The sequence below is a fragment of the Anabrus simplex genome, chromosome 10, assembly GCF_040414725.1.
Source record: "Anabrus simplex isolate iqAnaSimp1 chromosome 10, ASM4041472v1, whole genome shotgun sequence".
NCBI classification, from domain to species: domain Eukaryota; kingdom Metazoa; phylum Arthropoda; class Insecta; order Orthoptera; family Tettigoniidae; genus Anabrus; species Anabrus simplex.
In genome coordinates, this window is record NC_090274.1 from 26,202,913 (window position 1) to 26,225,402 (window position 22,490).

The following is a 22,490-nucleotide window of genomic DNA, read 5'->3' on the forward strand; positions in this document are numbered from 1 at the left end:
TCTCCTTTACATACCTACTACAACCCCTAAATACTCTCATAACCATGTGCAGAGATCTGTACCCTTTATTTACAATCCCATTTATGTGATTACCCCAATGAAGATCTTTCCTTATATTAATACCAAGGTATTTACAATGATCCCCAAAGGGAACTTCCACCCCATCAACGCAGTAATTAAAATTGAGAGGACTTTTCCTATTCGTGAAACTCACAACCTGACTTTTATCCTCGTTTATCATCATACCATTGCCTACTGTCCATCTCACAACATTATCAAGGTCATTTTGTAGTTGCTCACAATCTTGTAACTTATTTATTACTCTGTACAGAATAACATCATCTGCAAAAAGCCTTATCTCTGATTCAACTTCTTTACACATATCATTGATATATATAAGAAAACATAAAGGTCCAATAATACTGCCTTGAGGAATTCCCCTCTTAATTATTACAGGGTCAGATAAAGCTTGGCCTACTCTAATTCTCTGAGTTCTATTTTCTAGAAACACAGCCACCCATTCAGTCACTCTCGTCCAGTCCAATTGGACTCCTTTTTGCCAGTAGTCTCCCATGATCTACCCTATCAAATACCTTAGACAGGTCAATCGCGATGCAGTCCAATTGACCTCCTGAATCCAAGATATCTGCTATATCTTGCTGGAATCCTACGAGTTGGGCTTCAGTGGAATAACCTTTCCTAAACCCAAACTGCCTTCTATCACCAGTTATTAATTTTGCAAACATGTCTTATATAATCAGAAAGAATGCTTTCCCAAAGCTTACATGCATGTGGGGCATTCATATTTTCAGGGGATGGAAGCTAAGTTCCTTGACAGTCTGTAGCCTATATCTTCTTTCTCATCCTGGCCTTTGCACAAATTATTTGGGATCGGCAGTACACTTGAATTTAACCCCCTTTCTTGCGCTGGACACCTTTGTTAATGCCAAGTCTGTGTAGAGCAGGGCCTCTCAAACGCCCAAAATCTCACGCGTGCAAATCGAGGTGCAAGAGCTCCGTGCACTGTCCATCGGTCACGCTCGGCTTGGCTCGAACCAATGCTTCGTCTCTGGGCTACTCGGCTAAGCTCGGCGCAACTCCACTCGGATTTGGAGCGCTACAGAGCAAGTGTGGAAGAGGGAGACAGGGGGAGCAAGCAAGACAGGTGTGAGGAAAGAGAGAGTAAGCGCTTTTGCTCGAAATCGAGGAGTGGGGGGTCTGCACTCTGGTCAACCAAGCGAAGTAGTCTTTTGCACCGTGCACCTGAGAGGCCCTAGTGAAGAGGGAAGGGGTATGTACACTGTTGGCTTAAATAGTCAAACTGTTGCCACTACCGATTATAATGCCCTGTCTTTTGCCGCTAGGCGTTCGTTAGGATCATCATATTACAGTCAGTCATCTGCTGTTTACAAATATTGTTTTCTCCGCATACTGCAGGCACTAGTCAGACTGACGTCACGCACAGTGCCGAGAGTGTCCGAAGCCATTTTCGGCTCGCTTGTGCAGAGGACTTCCATGGGCGACCAGCACGTCTGGATAAAGGTAATTAGGTAGGGAGAGGATGAAACCCGGTGTAGCCTATTCCTGCTCAAAGCTTTACGTCCCCATCCGATGGACGAATCACCATCAACAGCGGAGAGGTTTGGAATTATATCCATGCTTTTGGCACACAATCTAGTTATTAGATATTGTATAGCACAACCTGTCCTATCTTGCCAGCCGACATTCTGATGGCAAAAATGTTTTCGACCAATGGGACTCGAACCGTCTTAACCATCATGACCAGCAGGAGGGCAAGGGGATGATATTCGAATGCATTATCAATGAATAATATTAACAAGTTACCTAATAATTCGCGCATGTCTGTAGACAGGGGAATGGAGCATTTTTGAATGAAAAGTCACATTCTGTGGTTCGGATTTCACATAAAACTAGAAGTCTCATGGCTGTGATCGTGATACAAACGGTTTGAAGGTATGATCCATTTCATCTTAAGTTGGTTACACCTAGTTTTTGTAGTCATCTTATATACCATGCAAGAAATTGTAGTTAGTGCACAATGATTTAAATAATCCTCGAAAGAGGATGACCATAAGGTTAGGCCAGTGTAAGAATTATAAATATCACATTTAAAAAAAATGAGGATTACTGAATTTGTTATATTTTTAAAACTTATAATGAATATAATCTTTGCCAGTAAGCCATTTTGATACACTTGAAACAACCCTTCATGGTTCCTTTTATATCTCTACTGGTAATCATGGTACTTAACGTATAGTTTTTACATTTCTCTGAAATGTATGAAGACGTGAAATTTTTACAACCTGCTGTTTTTGTCTCAGACCTGTGAATGTTCATTTATGTAGTTAGAATGTTGAAATTTCCATTCATATTCAGACCTTTCAAGTAAATGCTTTTACTCAGTAGACTTCAAATGAATTTAAGATCTCTCTTTTTCTTGGGGCTCCTATGCATAGTCTTTGCTTAAGCACTTACATTGAACTTGTGCCTCTAAAACTAAATATTGAAAGCAAATTAATGAATGATATAAATATTACTACTTGTCTTGTCAACACTATGAAAATATTATTTATGGATTAATTCTAGGAAATATTTCACCTTGCACTTGGGACGTCATCATTGTTGCCATCTAGAATATTTGTTGACCTAACATAATGCATGTTCTATAACCATTGTAGGAATTGAAATAAATAATATAAATAAATCAGTGTATTAATTTTAGTATCCTGTTGCCAATTTGTGTTTTATTGTTTATGCAGAATTAAACAATATCGTGTTAAAACAAGATGAGCTCCTTTTTTATTAGTTGAACCTATAATAAATTCATCTCAGTAAGAATAAATGGAGTTCAACATTGCATGGAGAGTTTTAATTTTAATACGAATGTGAATTCAAGCAGATAATACAAAAAAAAAAAATATATTGGTGTCTGAATAAATACTACTACATCACACAGGATGAAAGGGTTTTAAGTTTACTAACTTTAACTCGGAATGTTTCAAATTCTATTTTGGCCATGTTGACCAAAATAGTATTTGACATTTGTTTCTCATTGAACACATTGAGAAAATATGTTGTTATGGTTAGTAAATTGCATGAGAAGTTGGATTCTTCTTGAATTCTAATTCATTAAGTTTCCATGAAAAGTTTGATACAAGGTCGATAACAGGTGAGTGTGGTGGCCAATGTTTTGTTTTTTGTTGTTGTTGTTGTTGTTGTTGTGTTCCCTGATCCTGTGTGATGTGCGTAGAGAGCTTGTCGGCTTGCTACATGTGTTGTCTCTTGCTTTCAGCCACTGCTTTGTGGTCCAGCACTGCCATTCCATCCCTTGTCCAGCGCATGCGTTTGATCAGACTCTCCGCAAATCACAGTACGTAACCTTGATTACTTAACCTTCCAACCAACCCACCATCGTCCTCTCCTTTGGGAAGTGAATGGATTGTGGGGGTGGTGGGGAAATGACCACAAAGCAGTGGTTATGAAATAACACAATTGCTGTAAATAGCTTGATTATATTAATTGTAATAATCAATCTCTAATTAACCCATCATATAATAAACCACACATTATCTCTTTTTAATAAATGGAATGTGTAAAGGTCTTTATTTGAGACACCAAATCATTCTGTCTAATGTGCTTGATAATGTTTTCCTTGAGAAATACTTCTCTTTCTGTACATATTCTTCCGAGTGGATCACTTTTTGTAAATGCAGAGTGTTATTAGTTATTAGTTAGGATGGAGGAGGACTCCATTTCCCATGTAGTAATGTTCCTGATGTGACAAAATAATTCTCTTCCTGTTAAGGAAACCTACAAAAGGACATTCTATGAACAAAAGTAAATTATGAAAATATATGCATTGTTTACTTTGGGTTTCTTGAAAAAAAATTAAAAACTAGAAACATGCATGAAATAAGAAGTTTGAAGTAAGTATGCATGAAGTAAGAAATATTATCAGGTCACAGAATATGTAAAAAAGGTTATGTAGGGTTGGTTATTTCCAGTGAATCTATACAGATCATGTGTTAACAGTTCTGTTGTTACATACTATACAGTGCTGTCCAAGGATCACTATCTGAGATGTAGGGGATAAGGACAATTAAAAGGAGGGCAGGAACTAACCAGCTGGGGGAAAGGAATGTAATGCAGGTGGGAAGTCTGCTTGGTCTAATGACAGTGTGAGTGAAGCGGGGGGGGTGTTGTATTCTTGCAAAAATAGAACCCCTAGTTTTTGACAAATATTGACATCTACTGACACTGAAAATGTGGGTTTCATAACAAAATCGTGGTTGGGCTCCTTTCAAGATGTTTTGGGCTGCAGACTCCGTCTAAAACGACAATTTGTTAATTGCCCATTTGAGTCTGGATGAAAATGACAAGTATGAAAGTTGGATCCTGGTGTTCAGTTTGTCCTAATTCTCCTTATCACAGCTTGCTGTTATTGGACAGTACTTTTCTTACACTCTGTATACTCATCAAGATGTTTATGACCTAAAAATGTTAGAAATATGCATTTATGACCTAAAAATGTATTAAAATATGACAGTAAATATGACTTAAAAGTTTTTTCAATCAATCAATCAATCAATCAATCAATCAATCAATCAATCAATCAATCAATCAATCAATCAATCAATCAATCAGTCAATCAATCAATCAATCAATTTTTTGTCACATTTTCAAAATCTTCAAAATCTTGCCGCTGTTTAAATTATTGTAATATTGAAAATATACTTTCAAAATCTAGAACATTCAATAATAATAATAATAATAATAATAATAATAATAATAATAATAATAATAATAATAATAATAATAATAAATAAGTAATAACATTAATTTATTATTACATTTTGAATTTATGTAATTACTCAATCCAGAGGTAACTCTCGACACTGCGCAGAATGAAATAAATATCACATTTTGATGGGCGATCAGAAAGAATTACAATAGCAAATTACATACATTTAAAAGTTTTCAAATAGGAACGAGCTTCTATTTTCACACAACATTGACTCGTAACAGGAAAAAGGCCGCTCACATCGCAGGATATTATTGGGCCGTATTTGAAATAAGTCAAATCATTGGAGTTCAATTGAGGTTCACCTTTCTGTCGTTTCTACACATCTGTCTCTTTCTATACAGCTTACTTTCCTAATTCATATAAATATATATTCCTAAGAAAGATAATAGTAAGCAATTACAGACAACAATTAGGAGATATGAAAAATCCGTCTTTGAGACGACTGAACGCAGGTATGCAAAAATGGAATAAAAAGATGAAGATATGAAAAAACCAAAATTCATGGGGAAATATGACCATAACATGAAAAATTACCAGAAAAAGACAAAAACTGTTAAAAGAGCCAAAATATGACTTTATATGGCCCGTGAAAATTGCATAATTTTAGTCACCGTAGATAAAATCATGCTTAACTTGTGTTTTCCGTGGAAATAGTATAAAGAAATGTCATAAACACCCAGGCCCTACTCATCAATATGACAGAAAATTTGTACAACAACTTGTTCTAAAAACAAGTCTTAAAAACGAGTAACAACAAAATATATTTAATGCAAATATAATCATGTCACAAGATTCTATTTAACATTTGCAAGATTAGGAGTGTTTTTAAAATTCAAATTAAAAATATTAGGCGTGATTTTTGAATGTGGGTTTATTTTAAGGTAGTTTTATTTTGTCAGTATTCAGTATAATTCAAAAGCTGTATACAAGATGTAACAATAAGATTTTAGAACTCATTTTCTGCCACTCTGGGAAATCAGCGTACCATATGGAGTATTTGTTACATGAAATGATCAAAATGCCCTCGTTATATGCATCAAGCCGCCATTGCATTGAATAACCGGGCTGAGTGACTCAGATGGTTAAGGCGCTGGCCTTCTGGCCTAAACTTGGCAGGTTCACTCCTGGCCCAGCCCATTGGTGTTTTAAGGTGCTCAAATATGTCAACCTTGCGTCAGTAGATTTACTGGCACGAAAAAGAACTCATGTGCTGCAACACATTGTCTATTTGAAAAATAAATTACTTTAAAAATATTATCTACAATCAAATACAGTGCATTGAAAAAGACGTCAGCCAAAGAACAGGAAATCATTAAACTCCCCTCACAACCAGGTAACTAGTCGTGTGCTCCATGCCGGGTGCTTTGCAGATCACAGCTCAGCGAGAATTTCTAAGCTTTTTGCCAGAAAGCCAGAACTCTGCCTTTTGTGCATCCGTGTGCAACTTTTCCGATGTGCTGTGGAAACAACAGCCAAGACTTCACAGTGAGTCTTCGTTCAACCACGGAGAGGCAGCACTGGTTGCACTTGCATTTCGACCAAAATGATTCAGCAGTAGTATTTAAGAGGGGATCGCTCAAAGTAAACGGGAAAACAAAATACTGTAGAGGAAGCCATCAGCTGTTCCTGCCAGGTCTTTTAATACTCTCAACTTGGCTATTTCATAGCCACATTTGTAAATCTATAAATTGTAAAAATTGTACTTTTTATGTTGTCAAAATAAGGACATAATATTGTGATTTTCTTTAATTACAAAATGTCCTAGTTTATAAATTTCACTATAACAACATAACGTATAATTTTGCATTACGACGTTACTGGTTTTATTTCAGTGATTTTGGTAACATTGATAAGTTCTGTTTTTGCGCGCTCACACCAAGTGTTTATAAGTTCGTGAATGTTTTATTATTGCACGTGTTATTGTGTTTTTAATTAGTTTTGCATGAGGAATGTGTATATGTGTTGGGGTTGTTAGCGTGTTTGTTCAGTGTGGAAAACTCAGTGGAGAGCCTCTTGAAAAGCACACATGTTTCTAAATATTTTGATTTAATTTTGAAGGGGTTTGGGTTACAGCACACAACTGATTTTCTGCACCAGCCACCAGTCAATGGGATGTAAAAACAAATATCATTATGATTATTGCATTGAGTCCTGGACACAATGATGGCGAGTTGGTGGAGGGCTTTTTAAATATTCCATGTAAGAAAGACTTTCATGTTTTATGCTGGTACGTTCTGGTCTTGTGTGTTTCTCATTATTAATGTACTACATAGATTTGTAGAAAGTGAGTTAGATAGATAAATGTCTTTATTGGTATAGTTAAGGCCATTGGGCCTTTTCTTACACTAAACCAATGAGTTCTAACATGGACAAAAAGTGTTTACAGATCCATGGCCATATATTATATTATTTTCCTCTACATGTGAGGAATTGAACCCAAAAGTTTGGCTGTACTTTATTGTTACTTCCTGTATAATACAGCTGCTTACTTTTCAATGTCTTATTTAAAAAAAAGAACTATTAGAACTGAGACAGATATTTACCAACAAACAGATCTTCCTGTATAGAAAACATTTTTCTTTATTACTTTGCTTATTTAGAGTTTGAGTAAAATTCAGCTGGGTTACCATTCTGAAATAAATGAGCATGAGCTGTATTTTGAAGAGGTAAGATATAGAAACTGTCCAAAGAATGTTATTAAACTTTGAATAATATTTTTCATCCAACAAAGTGGGCGTCTTCAGATTCCTCAGATCACTTCAAATCAAAACAAAATCGTCTTGAACTATATACATGATTTCTAGATGCTAACTAAACAAGAAAGACATTAAATAAACTATCTGTTATTAAACTTTTAGAGGCTTGATTTATAATTTTTCTGGGCTTATTTAACCAAGTTTCGAATGAAAGCTAAAATCGTTAGAAATTCAATATAAACAAATCATACAAGATATATATGCTATGGAGTTTATATCATCCCCTATGAATCATTATTCTCAACTATGCAAGGCTGTTTTATATTTGAACGTGTTCATTACCATTAACATCTTCACGGGGGTGTGTCATCTCCGTGTCAGACTGTTCACTCCATCTTCTCACCTCTCCTATTATTAATATATATATTTGTCTTGAATGTTATGATAAATCCTAGATAGAGCACAAGTAATATGCTGAAACCAAGCCTTTCTGATGTCTGTTGTGACCTCTATTACATTTTGTACATGCAGTATTCTGGCATGTGGTTTGATTCTGTTCATGGTTGAGGAGAGACTAACCTACTAAAAGGCAATAATGTGATCTAGTCTATTGAGCATACTGCAGAGTGTGCCATAGGCACTGACTTCTCAGCAAGGTGGCAACGTTTTGAATCCTGGAATGTACATGAATTAAAAAAATTTGCTTGTGGTTCAGACTTGCATAAAACCAGAGCTCGCGTGGCACTGACCACAAAATGAATAGCCACTCAACACTAAAGGGTTGCTTTCAACATGCTGCACTTAATGTTGAACTCCATTCTTCTAAACTATTTATATACTTATTACGGAGCAGTGATTTTTTCACACTTTGTTTGAAGGAATGGTTAAACCAATCGTGCTCAGATGGTCTCAAATGAAAGTTCTCTTTCTGAATATTTGCACTGTGTCTTTGAAAGAAGAAATTTGTGTGACTATATATTTTTATATTATTAAAAAGAGAAATCACTGTTTTCATTCACCTGTAACAGTGTAATTTGGAATTCCTTTAAGTGATCCCGTATTTAGTCATGTCTCTATGAAGCTAACAGTGTGTTAAGAGTTAGGTTACTAGGAGGAAGAAAGATTACCATTCACAAAATACTGTAAGATTTCTGTCGTACTATGGCCTTGAACAGTTTTAATGTTCCATGGGTGTAGGAATTTCGCTCTGGAGCTTTTTAACCTGCTGGAAGCCAACAACGTGGAGATGTCCCATTCAAACACCGTTAAATGCCACTGGCCTAAGCATGTACCAGATCACAATCCTGGCAACAGACAGATATTGACTAACATCCTGGCTGGTTTTAACTGTGTTTTTCCTTCAGAATTAGCTATACTCTGCAGTAAAAGCATTAAAGGTTATTTTATGCATGCATATGGCATGCAATTAGTCATCTAATGTGTTAAAATACAGTGTGGGGTCTCATCGTATGCCCTCTTTGTGGCTCCTACAAGCTTCTGGAGCATTCAGCAAATTTACATCAATAGTTCATGTTTTCTCATATTGTGAATTATTGTACTGATCAACAAATACATTGTGAACCTAAATATTGACTTAGCACTCGGAAACTCTACATCCACATGCAGGGTAATACTAGTTAGTACATGGGAGTCTCCCAGAAGTCTACTGATTTTACACTGGAAAACTGATCGTGGTGTTTATTTTTCGATATAATTGGATCTTCCTTGTAAGAATATGTACACATTGTTTCTAGTTAAAGGAACTTTCACTCCTTTCTTTTTGTTTAAATTGAGGATTGCTCACTTAGAAAGTGATACAGATACATAAAGAAATAATGCCAATGTTGCTGTAGCTGGAAAATCATTAATACTGTATGTTATATGGATTTTTATTGATCAGTTCATTATTTTGAGAGAAGTACCAGTGGCATAGAAACAAACATTAATTGGAATCGAAGTTTGTTTTTATAGAAATGTTAATCTTTTCTGCTATACACATTACATATATGCCTTGGAAATGTGTAGACACTACTTATTAAAAATGATGTCTTTCAAATGATTATGATTCACAGCCTCACAAAGGTCGAGCTCTCTTCAGAACATTTTTCTTAATTTTATCGGGAGTTTCTCCAAATATTGTCCTGAGACCCTCAGTGACATAGGTGTGTTCTTTGAGATGTCCCCAGTTTAGAAAGTCCAAGACTGTTAAATCTGAGGATAAGTAAGAATAATGGACTACTGATTTGCAAAGTAAAGTTCACTAAGTTTAATCTGCTGTTCATTGTTCAACATTTTGAAGTTACATTCCCAAATTTCCGTTCACAAGAGTGGGAAAGGAAAAGAGAATGTCATCGTGAAGACAAAAGTTATAAGGTGTTTGAATCCATGCACCACTCTATAAAACAAATCTAGAAGCGATAAAATGGTTTAAAAGGAGTGGTACATTGAAGGTTAAAAGCCTATTTTAACATTAAAAATACAGCATAATTAGAGTACGTCTTCATGTACCTGAAATCTACAATTTTATCTATGGGTTCAACAAAATATGGTACAGGGCGAGTCCCACAAGGGTTACCATCCTTCCTACATGCTTTGTGTTGGTACATGAGAATGTGGTCACTGTCAAACCATTCCTGTACCGTACACCCGTAGAAAACCCATCAACTTTGGTGAATGGATAATTAGGTTGAAACACAGGCAGAAAAACAATAAAACTTTCCTCATTAATAGGGCCTGGATAATTATGCATTAAAAATTACAAAATATGTATGTAATTATGTATGCTGTTTAAAACAGGGAAATACGCTTTAAAAACCTAACAAAAACGGTGAAATAATGAAAAGAAAGTATGAAAAGAAATTATGTTTGACGTTGAAAATCTAACATAAAAAATAAGAATAGAAAGGAACAAAAATGTCTTTTAAAACTCACCAAATTTGTGGACCGGAACTGCTGCTTAAGTGAAGTTAATTCTTCCCATTGTAGTATATAACCATAATCAATTTAATCTTAAACATAATCATGTTTTACGTAGGCCTTGTCTACCACTGAGAATTAATTCTCTTTGAATAATTAAAACTATTACCAGTCACAATTTTAATTAAATGTTCTACTTCAAAATGTGTTTCGGAGTCTAGGCTCCATGTGTGTGTGTATTGTCTCAGAGACATACATTTGCTGCTAAAGTTTAATATTGTTTATAAACATTCATTTTCTATTTTGTAATTGAACATGCATTGATGATCTATTAATTGAAGTCTGTAAATTATTTCTAGAGTTGCTAAAATATTTAATTTTATCCCATGATGTAGATGTGTGTGTAAACTGGTGTATATTTGATACTTCATGTCCTGTGTCAGGTAGATGTGCAGCGTAGCCGCAGTGCTGCCAGGTGATCGTGAAATGTGATGTCAAATCCTGTTAGGGTTTGTCCAATGTAAAAGGATTCACAATTTTTACAGATGATTTTACATACACAAGTCTGTTTGAATTTATATTTCTGGGATGACACTCAAGCAGAATTGACCCAATGTAGAGGTTTATAAACTTGTAATGCACATAGCCCTACTCTTAAATGAAATAGAATAATATTCTTAAAAAACAGCTTTGTATCACATAGAGCAACATTTAAACGTCGTCACCTGACAGACTCTGAAATGTGTTGTGGAGTACAACATTTAATAAAAATTGTGGCTGATATCAGTTTTAAATTATTCATAGAGAATCATTTTAATGTTTAAAAATAGAAACAATTCTCTGCTACTAAGAATTGATTTGTATTGAGAAAAACAATGTTCGGCTGCAACAGACCTCATAGGCACGTACTGTATTTAAAATTTGCTATTTCTTCCAGTGACAATTTTTCTTCATTGACCAACAATTTTATCTCCATTTTACTAGACAAGTGTATTGCAATTATGTTACCTCGGATTTTCATATAATGCATGCAAGTTTCTTTGCAATTTCACGTGGCACAGATTTAAGCTCTATTACAAGATTTTCTATTAGACTTGTATTTGTGACAAGTGGTACATCATTCCTTTCAAGCGCTGCGATGGCTGTAGGAAAGCAGTTGAAATGTGACAAGTGGTAAATTAATTCCTCCTTCATTGTTTCGCTACATATAGCACCCGTCACTTCTACAATATGCTTCATTTTCATTTAGATCCTTTAGTATGTTCTGAATAATGTGAAAAATTGTTGCAATAATATGTGGTGGCCTCTAACCAGGTTCTCCATCTCGTAATGATCGGTTCAGCAGGAAGTGGAATTTCTTGATTCTACTCGAAAATTTAAAGAAAGCCTTTTTTTTTTTTACACTTGATTTTGAACAGTTAACAGTAGGAAAATTTAAGCACACAGTTCCACTCATGTGGTCTACTCTGTGTACCAAGCATGTTACATGAATCATTATAAGGGAGTTTTAGCCCTCCTCCCTCACTCCTGCCTTAACCATTTAGGGGGGGCAGCATCAGATACGAACAAAATACATATTCATACTTAATTCCCTCTTTCACAATTGTTATATGATTTTTTTCTTGTATTTCTTCCACTAATAGAAGATAAGCCTTTGAAATTTCATTTTGACTAAGCGTACCAACAGCAGATCGTTTACATGCATCTGAAGTTTCATCAAAACTAACCCAGATTAGACTATCTTTAATAGAATCATGAATTTCTTGTACTGGTTTTTCATAAATTAATGTTACAGAATGTTTTCAAAGCATAGACTTGTGTGTATAGTCTGTTTTATATGCGTTTCTAAGAACACACATAATTTAGGATGTAATTTTTATAAGAGAATGTCAGTACTAGTCGAAGTTCTAGTTCAAAGTGGGTTCTTATTAAAGGTTAACAACTGGGGCCTCGAAGTTGAACAAGTAGCTTCGTTTGGGATATTTACTTTTTAGCAAACACTGTTTACCACTCTTTTAGCAAAATAATTTTTAAACGTTTTGCATTTTCAAATGTTATGTCACTTGAAAACAAGTACCCACACTTACACGTCTTTCACATGCAACACAAAATAAGAAGAGCCTGTCTGTAATAAGTGTGCCGACATTTATATGTACATGTATATAGTGGTGAGTAAATAATCGCAATTTCACTCGGGGCGGTTTTCCACAAGCAAACACTGGAGTTTAACTGTAACATGCACGGAGACCAAAAAGTAACGTCCAACCACTCACATTCACAATTGAAGCTCGACTGCACTGCAGAAGCACACTGCTCCGGCGTTACTGGTCTGGTCAATCCCTGTTAGGTATTCCCCGGCCCTAACCAAAGATATTTTCGAGATGCAGCTTTGAATGAGCTTTAATTTATATGCTTGTAATTTTTTTATTATTATTATTATTATTATTATTATTATTATTATTATTATTATTATTATTATTATTATTATTATTATTATTATTACTATTATTATTATTATTATTAAGAAAGGTAATTAATTATATTAAAAACATATTTCCCTATGAAAATCAAAAATGTGTATATCCTAGAAATATTATGCAGTTATGAAAAAGTCCATAATATGCAAAAACATGTGGTATAAAATTCATGTGTTCAGACTGGGGAAACATTTTTTTGTGCACACATTGCGATGTCCATATGTTTCAGTTAAATAAGCCTGTAATGAGTCTTACGAATATTCAAAATTTCAGTGTGAATTGCATTAAAGAATCTACAGCACATGAAAACGCGCTGTTCAACGCTTAATTCAGAAGCCATGAAAAGCATTAAACCTATCGATCAATTACTGTTGTATGAGAAGCAATCACGCCGTGTGGAAACTAGCTGAGACTATGATATCACTGAGTCAGACGGCTATTTTATCATGCACTCGCCCAGACATGGCACAGGGAATAACCTGCAACTTGACTGAGACTTGCACTGTGTATGGATAAGTATGAAATACTTAAGTTAGTATTATCTATTCATGAGTTCTATTTTTGGGCTTATGCCGTGTAAATAATTATAAACACACTCAACGTTTCAAAAGGAACCTTGCCTTTCTTCATCAGGAGACAAAAGAGAAGAAAGGCAAGGTTCCTTTTGAAATGTTGAGTGTGTTTATAATTATTTACACGGCATAAGCCCAAAAATAGAACTCATGAATAGTTACACGGGCCGTGAAAGTCTAAATGATAATATTAGTATTATCTGGCTACAAGTTACTGGTAGTATAAACAATCACATTGTATTCTTTTAGCAGCAGGATATAAAGCAGTTTCACTTGAGCTTTAAACTACAACATTTCTATAGTACTTGCAATTTAAGATTCTCATAATTGTTCCATATTGATCTACAGTTAAGAAAATATGTGATTCCAGTAGTCCATCTTGGTCAATAATAAATGTGTTTTAAATTAATATTTAATGTATCCTCATTCCATCGCCATTGGACTGAAAAGAGACAGCTGAAGAAAGTGCCACTGGCGTGGATTTGTTTAAGGTGGATCGCAGCTTGCCAGGAAGTGACTTACACACTATGATTTTGGAATCCTTCACCACGGCTACATAGGCATGAGACATGTGGTGTCAAACACCGAAACTGCAACGGACTGCCGCTGACTCGAGAAAAAAAGAGTGGCGCCTTCATAGCCAGTCCACCTGGCATTTTCTCTTCCGCTTCACCCACCGTACTGAAGTCCATCTTCTCCACCGAGTAAACCGTTGAGTAATGGCGTTTCAGTAGCATTTCCTCTACTGAGGGACCGTCGGCTGCTAAAGAACATGTTTACTTGGATACGAGTTGCAGCCAACAACGAATGTATTGACCAAGGTAGACTGTTGAAATTACATATTTTCTTTACTATAGTAAGTCGCCTCAGTGGACAAGAGGTAGAGTGTCAACTCGTGATCTCAGATTCATGGGTTTGAGCTTACTGAACTGCAAAACATAATTTTCAGGGTATTTCCAGTCTGAATTCAGCATAATCTTCTAGTCTTATTTTAGGGATTTGGTATGTGGTAGTAATTGGTTATGCTTATAGCATGTGTGAATTTTGTCCGAGAACTTTTGATATTGTTATGGCTATCCTGCCACTGCCATTGGGGTAGTAAGCAGCGTTGGAGGATATTGCGTATCCTTTGGACAGCCAAGATGACAAAAGCATGGGTCATTCAGAAGATCAACCCAGATCTGTCTCTTGAGATATTCATTACAAGATTACAGCTGTCATATTTTGGACACATTACGAGATGCTCTGATTCATTGGGAAGGTGGAGGGGTCTCGGAGATGAACATGTCACTGAAGTATATGGTTGAAGACCAAAACATCTGCAGGCATTACATCCATGCAGTCGCCAGGAGTCGACGTAGACTTGATGCTACCATCAGTAAGCAGCCATTGCACCAATAAGGTACTCTCTTTTCATTTTATTGAACTGAGAAACCACGAGGATGGCTGCCTCTGTGGATCAGTGGGAGAGTGTCCAGCTCATGATTTCAAATTTGTGGGTTCAGTTCTGGGCTGAGTAGCTTGGATGGTAGGGCGCTGCTCTTCTGAGCCCAAATTGTTAGTTTCAATCCTGGCTCAGTCTGCTGGTATTTGAAAGTGCTCAGATATGTCGGCCTAATGTTGGTGGATTTACTGGCACATTAAAGCACTCCTGTGGAATAGCATTCAGGCACCTCAATATCTCCGAAAACTGCAAGAGTAGTTAGTTGGACGTAAAACCGATGATGTTATTATTGTGACTGTGGTGGACAGTTCTTGAGGAGTAGTCAAAAATATCTGTGCCATTGGTATAAAGATTTCTGGTGGTGCACTTTGTGTCCAAAAGAAAACTCGTGGCATTACAGTCCCGATTGGCTCATGAAGCAACTGCTGTTCAGCTTAGAGGCCTGCGGATTATGAGGCATTGTATAGTTAGCGACGAATCCTCCAGGCCATTATTTCTGGCTTTCTTGACTGGGGTTACTATCTCACCATCAGAAAGCTCCTCAATCGTTCTCACGAAAGCTTAGTGGATCTTGAACCAACTGTCAGATCCAGGTCAAAATCCGAAACCTGGCTGGAAATTGAACCCGGGGCCTCTCAGTAAAAGTCACTGTGGTTGCCCTAAGACAGTGGGGCCAGCTCACTCTGTATGAACCAGCAAAATTAAATCAATACAGCCATAAAAACTGTCCAGTAGGATTTTGCTTCTGTTGCTAGACAACAGCACAGTTGAAATGTCAAATATGCGATCTAGATTGCACCATTCGAGAAGGTCTGCTACTCGGTAGCTGATGCCATACAATTTATTGTTATTACAGTCGAACCTCTCTTCTACAGACACTGTCGGTTCTGTGGAAAAATCTCTGTTACGAGAGGTGTCCGATAAAACATGGTTGTGAAAATTAATCCACCATTTTAATGGCAAAGAACGTCTTCCTTAAATATAAGTAAACATCTTTATTTTTATTATTCTAAATAATTTCTAATTAAATATTTGCCTATTACGAGTGGTTTTACAGCCTTTACGTTCATTACAGTTTCGGGAAGTGTCATTCAGCTGAGTGAAGAAATTTAGCGCATTCTTCTTTACTGCAATATTCTCAAAGGGAATAACGATTCAGCATGACAAACAAATTCTTAGTTCAATTAACATCAAATTACAGATTATAGTATGAACATTCGAAAGGAATTTCCGTATGTTTGCAGAACAATTTTAAGAGAAAGAGAAAGAATGGCATAGTCTTGTGTAAAGGAAGTATCCTGGAACACGTAAAGTGTCAAAATATGGCTTATTTAACATGTGTCTTTTGTAAAATAAAATCTGTTTCGTTGTAAAATGTCCATATAGTGAGATATCTGTTGAATAAAGGTGTCTGTTAGGGCAAGTTCGACTGTATCAGATAATATTTCCAACGAACCAGACAGTTTATTGCCTTTACTGTAACATTTGTAGACATCATTTTAGTTGTTGTTGTTGTTGAGTATTTTTAGTGACAGTTCACACATTATGGTGTGAAATAAAAATGAGTTGATTGTTGTTATCTCAAAAAGGGTATTTTATAAGTTTGTTGTTCGTTGTATTGATCCTGCCAGTTTGGAAGTACATGTTCAATAATGGTTAACATATATTGCTATAATAATTTAGTTGTTTCAGGAGTATCCTGCATGATCAGTGCTTGGAATGTAAAGCTGTGTAAAAGTCCTGGGTATTGTGTTCTAACCAGGATATGTTTGTTACAGCCATCCATTTGCAGAGGTCTCCTGGAGGCATGTTGCCTCAACAGAGTGCCAGCTGGATACAGCCATTATCTTCGCAGTCTCTACAGGCCTGCCAGCAGAAACTCAGGCTCCAGTCGTTACAGATGGAACGTGAGCGGTTAAAGTTAAGGCAGCAAGAGATTATGAGACAGGTGGGTATAGCGATACACTGTATTTGCAGAATGAAAATTTGAAACAAATAGTTCCTTCCAGGAACTAAATTTGTTTTAGGTAGAGTGGGAGTGTTAGTGACATTGTACTTAAAAGGTACTTCCTCCTTGCCTTTCCCCGCTGCTGTGTGGTGTTCAAATCATGGCAGATCTGTGGAAAATTTGTGCTCTACAGAGATTTCTCCAGGATTTTCCCTTTCTCCTGTACTTTTATTCTAATAATACTTCATCATGCTTCATTTGACATCACTCTGAAGTTGAACAGAGGACCTCATTAAACCTCCTATACGTTGGTGTTAGTTGAGGCTTTATCACCTGATGCAGATACTTCTTCTTCTTCTTCTTCTTCTTCTTCTTCTTCTTCTTCTTCTTCTTCCCCCTCCCCTTCCTCCAATTAAGTTTGGGTCAGGCTGTGAATCAGCAATTTCTATCCCTCCACCACTCTTGTCCTAACACCTCTTATACATCTATCACTCTTCTCAAACCATGTCTTGTACTTTCATTTCAAATGACCCCTTCTTGTTTATCCCTGCATACTTTGCGTTACTTGCCTGTATTTCACTTTCCTGGACCCTGGTGGCCACTCATGTTTCTGCTCTCCAAGCTGAGTGGCTCCGACGGTTGAGGTGCTGGCCTTCCGACCCCAACTTGGCAGGTTTGATCCAGGTATTTGTCATCTGGGGAGAGGCCAGAATTTTGATCTCTCCAGTCAACACACTGAAAGTACCAGATTCCAACAATGCTTGCAACATTTTTCAAGTGAGGTCATTCATATTTAACATGGCTGAAAGATTGTTTGCAAGAAGTTTTAAACTACCTCTTTAAATATGGTATATTTATTCTCCTGTGTTTTCTCAGTAGTTTAAAAAGGAACTTCCGTTTCAAATACGGACAGCAACATTGGACATTGATTCTGTACGAGATGTTATGGCAGGCTTGTCAATTTCAAGTTAAATTTTTTAACATTGAAGACAAAAGTTTTTTCAAGAAGGGAGGTCAGTTTGTGTAAATAATGTATATATATTTATATCTTTTGCATTTCCCAAATAGTCTTTAAAAAGACATTGTGTTCTTACATTTTTTTCAGTTTTTGATTTGATTTGAGATAATAGGATCCGTTCAGAGGACATCAGGAGAAGAACTAATGTAACAGACATCCTAGAGAGAGTAGCAAGACTAAAATGGCAGTGGGTAGGACACGTAGCTCGACAAGACTGGGACCTCTAGGATTGTTCATTGGAGACCATGGGAACACAAGAGAGGCATTGGAAGACCCCAGAAGAGATGGCTCGACGACATAAAGCTGTTGGCTGGAACACGCTGGTTCCAAGTGGCTCAAGACCGAAGACGATGGAAACATATGGGAGAGGCCTATATCCAGCAGTGGATTGAAATAGGCTAGAAAAGAAGAAGGAGAAGAAGAATCTACCATGTGATTTTATGGCTGATGAAGTTTCAAATACAGACGAAACATGTCCCTAAATGTTTTTAATATGTTCTTAATTAAATAGTTCACATGTAAAGTGATCAGTATTGATTGGGTAGACCAAACCCTAACATTGTTTCTTAGTTTTAGCTGTATAAATACGGATCTACAAAATGAAGTTCGTAAATTGTATTATTTTACTTATATCCAAATTGTACCACTCTATCGTACTACTGATCTCATGGCTTATTCTGATATCGCACATTCTAAGAATTTAAATGCTACCTCCAATGGCCTGCCTTTCACTTTCAAACACACTCTCTTCAATTTTTCTCCATTGTTATTGCAACAGTCTTTCTTTTCTCTTTACTAATTTTCATTTCTCATTCCTCAATTCTTTCACTCCACACATTAATTCTGGATGGATTTGCACATGTTTGTTATTTTCCATTACTTAGAACAAATGTGTCTGAAAAAAATAAATAACATCATCTCAAAGTAATAAATGTCACAAAAAGCCTATTCATAATACTAACAAATATTGAACATTAATTTCACTACTTCATCACTAATCTCTTAAAGCCAGCCACATTAGTCATTGACTCTTTCTGAGAGCTACGAGGGCCATATTGAAAGTCATGAGCAACATTAAGAAAATAAGTGCAATAATTTCAATACACTGATTAACTATACACTTTTGTTTATTTTTCAACATAGTCTCCATTCCTGTGGACACATTTTCCCCACCATTGTTTAAGTTTGAATATCCATTGACGGTAGACGTCCGTTCCGACATGCTGAAGGCACTGACGCACTGCTCTCTTCACGACCTATTGCGCATCTCATAGCGCTGGCCTCTCATCCGCTCCTTCACAAAACAAAGTGCCAAGTCAGGACTGTAGAGAGGATGCGGCATAACTTCCCATCAAAATTTTTCAATGTTCTCACTGGTGAAACGAGCGTTGTGAGAACGGGCATTATCGTGTTGCAGAATAGTGTTCTTTTTTTTTTTTTTTTTCCTCCCCTTCCTATCGTTGAATTAAAATTGTGGCATTCCAAGCTTTGTCATTTGGTTTCTGGTTTGTAATGGTGGAACCAGCTCTCATTCCCTGTAACATTACGCATTAAAAAAATCATCTCCATCATTTCCATATCTCTGAAGAAGGTTCTGAGTGATGGTTTGTCTCTGAACTTTGTGATCTGTGGTGAGTAAACACGAGACCCAGCAGGAACAAACTTTTCGACAGCCTAACTCGCAAATCATTTCCTGCACTGCACTATTTCCTATTGCAAGTCTTGCCACAGTTTCTTCTTTAATGATATCATCAACTCTTCTCACGTTGCACTCAGTGGAGGCAGTTCGAGGGCGCCCACTATGCTTCTGATCTTGGACGCTCGTGTTTCCACTTTTAAAATGTTTCATCCATCTCCGAACACTGCTAGCACCCATAGACACATCTTCATAAGTACTGTACACTGGAGAGTCTGGTGTATTTCAGCAGCAGGAATTCCTTCTTTAACAAGGAATTCAATCACAGCACGTTGACGGTACGAAACATCGATGTCGGCCATTTTTTAACTTCTTGCTGTGGTCACATGATAAAATCTAATGACTATTATCGGTACACTTTATCGGGATGCATTTGTGTACGGGGGTGAGGAGTAAGGAGGGAGCTGTCCCGGTTCTGGTAGTGCTGCCAACTGAATGAAAATGAAATCTGAATTGAATCGAGAATACGATCGATCGATCGTTTCTAAACCGTTATTATCTTAAGCCAACAACTGTGTCACATACACATTATATAACATTTCTCAATGCGAATCTTGTTCCTAGCATGAATTCTATAGTTTGGCTTTGCTGTGCAAACAACAACAGTACGAGTACGTAAAGTGTACGCCAGATGTCGCACAACGATGCTTAAGCGATTCATAGTTTGTGTTTCAAAGGTTGCCAGTACGAATCTCAAAGATTGCCGGGGTCGACCGATTCAGCACTAGGGTGTAAATGCATCCAGATAAAGTGTACCGATAATACTTACACATGTTCTGGAAAGTCTGAAGATGTGATAATGTGCATGGTTATTTATATATTAAAAGAGCTTTGGCAAACCCGTCCGTCCGTTCTACTGGACCAATTTCCTTCATTTTTGTTTTATTTTCTCCGGAATTACCTGCCGGTGAATCGTGAGACATTGATAGGTCTCCAAGTTCAGCCAACTTTGAGTAATAATAAAATAAAATCTTTAAATGATCTCTTCAGTAATTGCAGGCAAAGACTTATCCTAGCCCACAATACATCCTGCACTTAGCAGGTTGCTAAGCGACCACTTTCATTAACATTCTGGTATATGTAACTTTCATCCCTAGCAATGTCAATGAATGCAGCTACCTCTTTTTACAAAACTGGAATTGATTTGTCTCGTCTCCCAGTGGGGTAAATGTATTAACGCCTTACTTTTGAATAAAACCATTCCGTGGTCACGTTGTAGCGGGTGTTTGGTTTTCACTCGACTGCCGCTTATATAACTCCGTAAATGGGCTGAGTGAGAAGTGATTCCTATCCTGAAAGATATATTCTGTTTCTGTTGTATTTACTGGGGTTTTATCTTCTCGTTGCAGCAAGAGATGATGCTACGCCAGAGCACAACAGACTTACCTCCAGCAGGCATGGACCCGTTCCTCTCGGGCTTGACTGATCACTCTCGTCAGGAGTCTGCAGACAGTGGCTTGGGCATGGGCAACAGTTACTCCCTGCCACATACACCAGAAGATTTCCTGGCCAACATGGACGACAACATGGATGGTGTCAGTGGTAAGCAACTTCACTCGCTACTGTCTTCGTTCTTCTGCAGTTCTTTTACACTGTCGTCCATTTCTCATTGGCATTTTTATTATTAAGTCCTTAATTTATTTCTTGATCTCACTCTAATGGAAAATTATGTTTGATGTGTGTTTGATTTTGTACCGCTATTGATGTATGGACTTGATTGAGAGAAACATGAGCAGGATTCAAGCAGTAGAAATGAAGTTCCTAAGGAAAGACCGAAGAGAGAGAATACAGACTGAGGACATGATGTGAATGCAAAATGAGAGGATTGCAAAGAAAGCCTTCAAGGAAATGATCGATAGAAAGAGAACTGGGAGGGGGGGGGGGGGGGTAACCTTGAATTAGATGCAAGGACAATGGAAAGCATTGAAGAAAAAGGGGCTTGGGTGGCAACACAGTGATAGAAGAAGAATGAAATATATTAATTTTCGTGTATAATTTTATGTTGTATTTTGCAAACTAATGATATTTTCAAATCAAATGCTAAATAATTGTGGATGTGCACTTAAATTAAGCTCTGACTTATATCTTTCTTGTCTTTCTGACTCTGATAAAATTGTTCTTCTTTTGTCAATAGAGGGTGGAAATCCCAGTGACATGGCAACACTAGACGGACCTGACATCAGCTCCCTCAGTGATAACATCGATTCGACTGATGATCTCGTCCCGTCTCTGCAGGTGGGTTATCACAGGAATGTGTACTTTCCATGTCAATAGTGAGCGAAGATGGGTTTATATAATCCTACTAATGTTTACTGACTGTCCGTAATTTGTACAATTTTTAAATGGTTATTTAGTAATTATGGAGTGGGAGGGCAGGCTACCCTAGGATATCAGTATGAATTGAAATTTATTGGAGGTAACAGTTGATATTAAATTCTTTTTTTATGTGTTATAGGTAGGTACCATTGAGTTTTAAAATATGGAGTCTGTTATACATGTTTCTAAAGATGAAATTTTTGTTGAATGATCCATTTCCCAATCATCTATAGCAGATCAGTTTATGTATCATTGTTGCACTTGCTAAAATTGCTGTGTGACCATATTATGAAGAGATGGCGTGGAATTACATCAGTAGACAAATAAGTTTGAGAGGTGTCTTTAAAAGTAGGAAAGATCACAATATGAAGATAAAGTTGGAATTCAAGAGGACAAATTGGGCCAAATATTCGTTTATAGGAAGGGGAGTTAGGGATCGGAATAACTTACCAAGGGAGATGTTCAATAAATTTCTAATTTATTTGCAATCATATAAGAAAAGCCAAGGAAAACAACTGATAGGGAATCTGCCACATGGATGATTGATTGATTGTTGGAGAAATACTGACCTGAAGCACAGTA

General features: G+C 36.8%; 1 protein-coding gene across 1 annotated transcript in view; it reads left to right on the forward strand.

Moving 5' to 3' along the window:
• LOC136882034 (transcriptional coactivator YAP1-A) overlaps positions 1–22,490 on the forward strand; it is a 419,704-nt gene that overhangs the window by 376,627 nt on the left and 20,587 nt on the right. The window contains exons 4-7 of the mRNA XM_067154537.2: positions 3,314–3,391; positions 16,709–16,878; positions 20,942–21,134; positions 21,727–21,827. Coding sequence (XP_067010638.1) covers positions 3,314–3,391; positions 16,709–16,878; positions 20,942–21,134; positions 21,727–21,827 — 542 coding nt within the window. The remainder of the gene's footprint in view (positions 1–3,313; positions 3,392–16,708; positions 16,879–20,941; positions 21,135–21,726; positions 21,828–22,490) is intronic.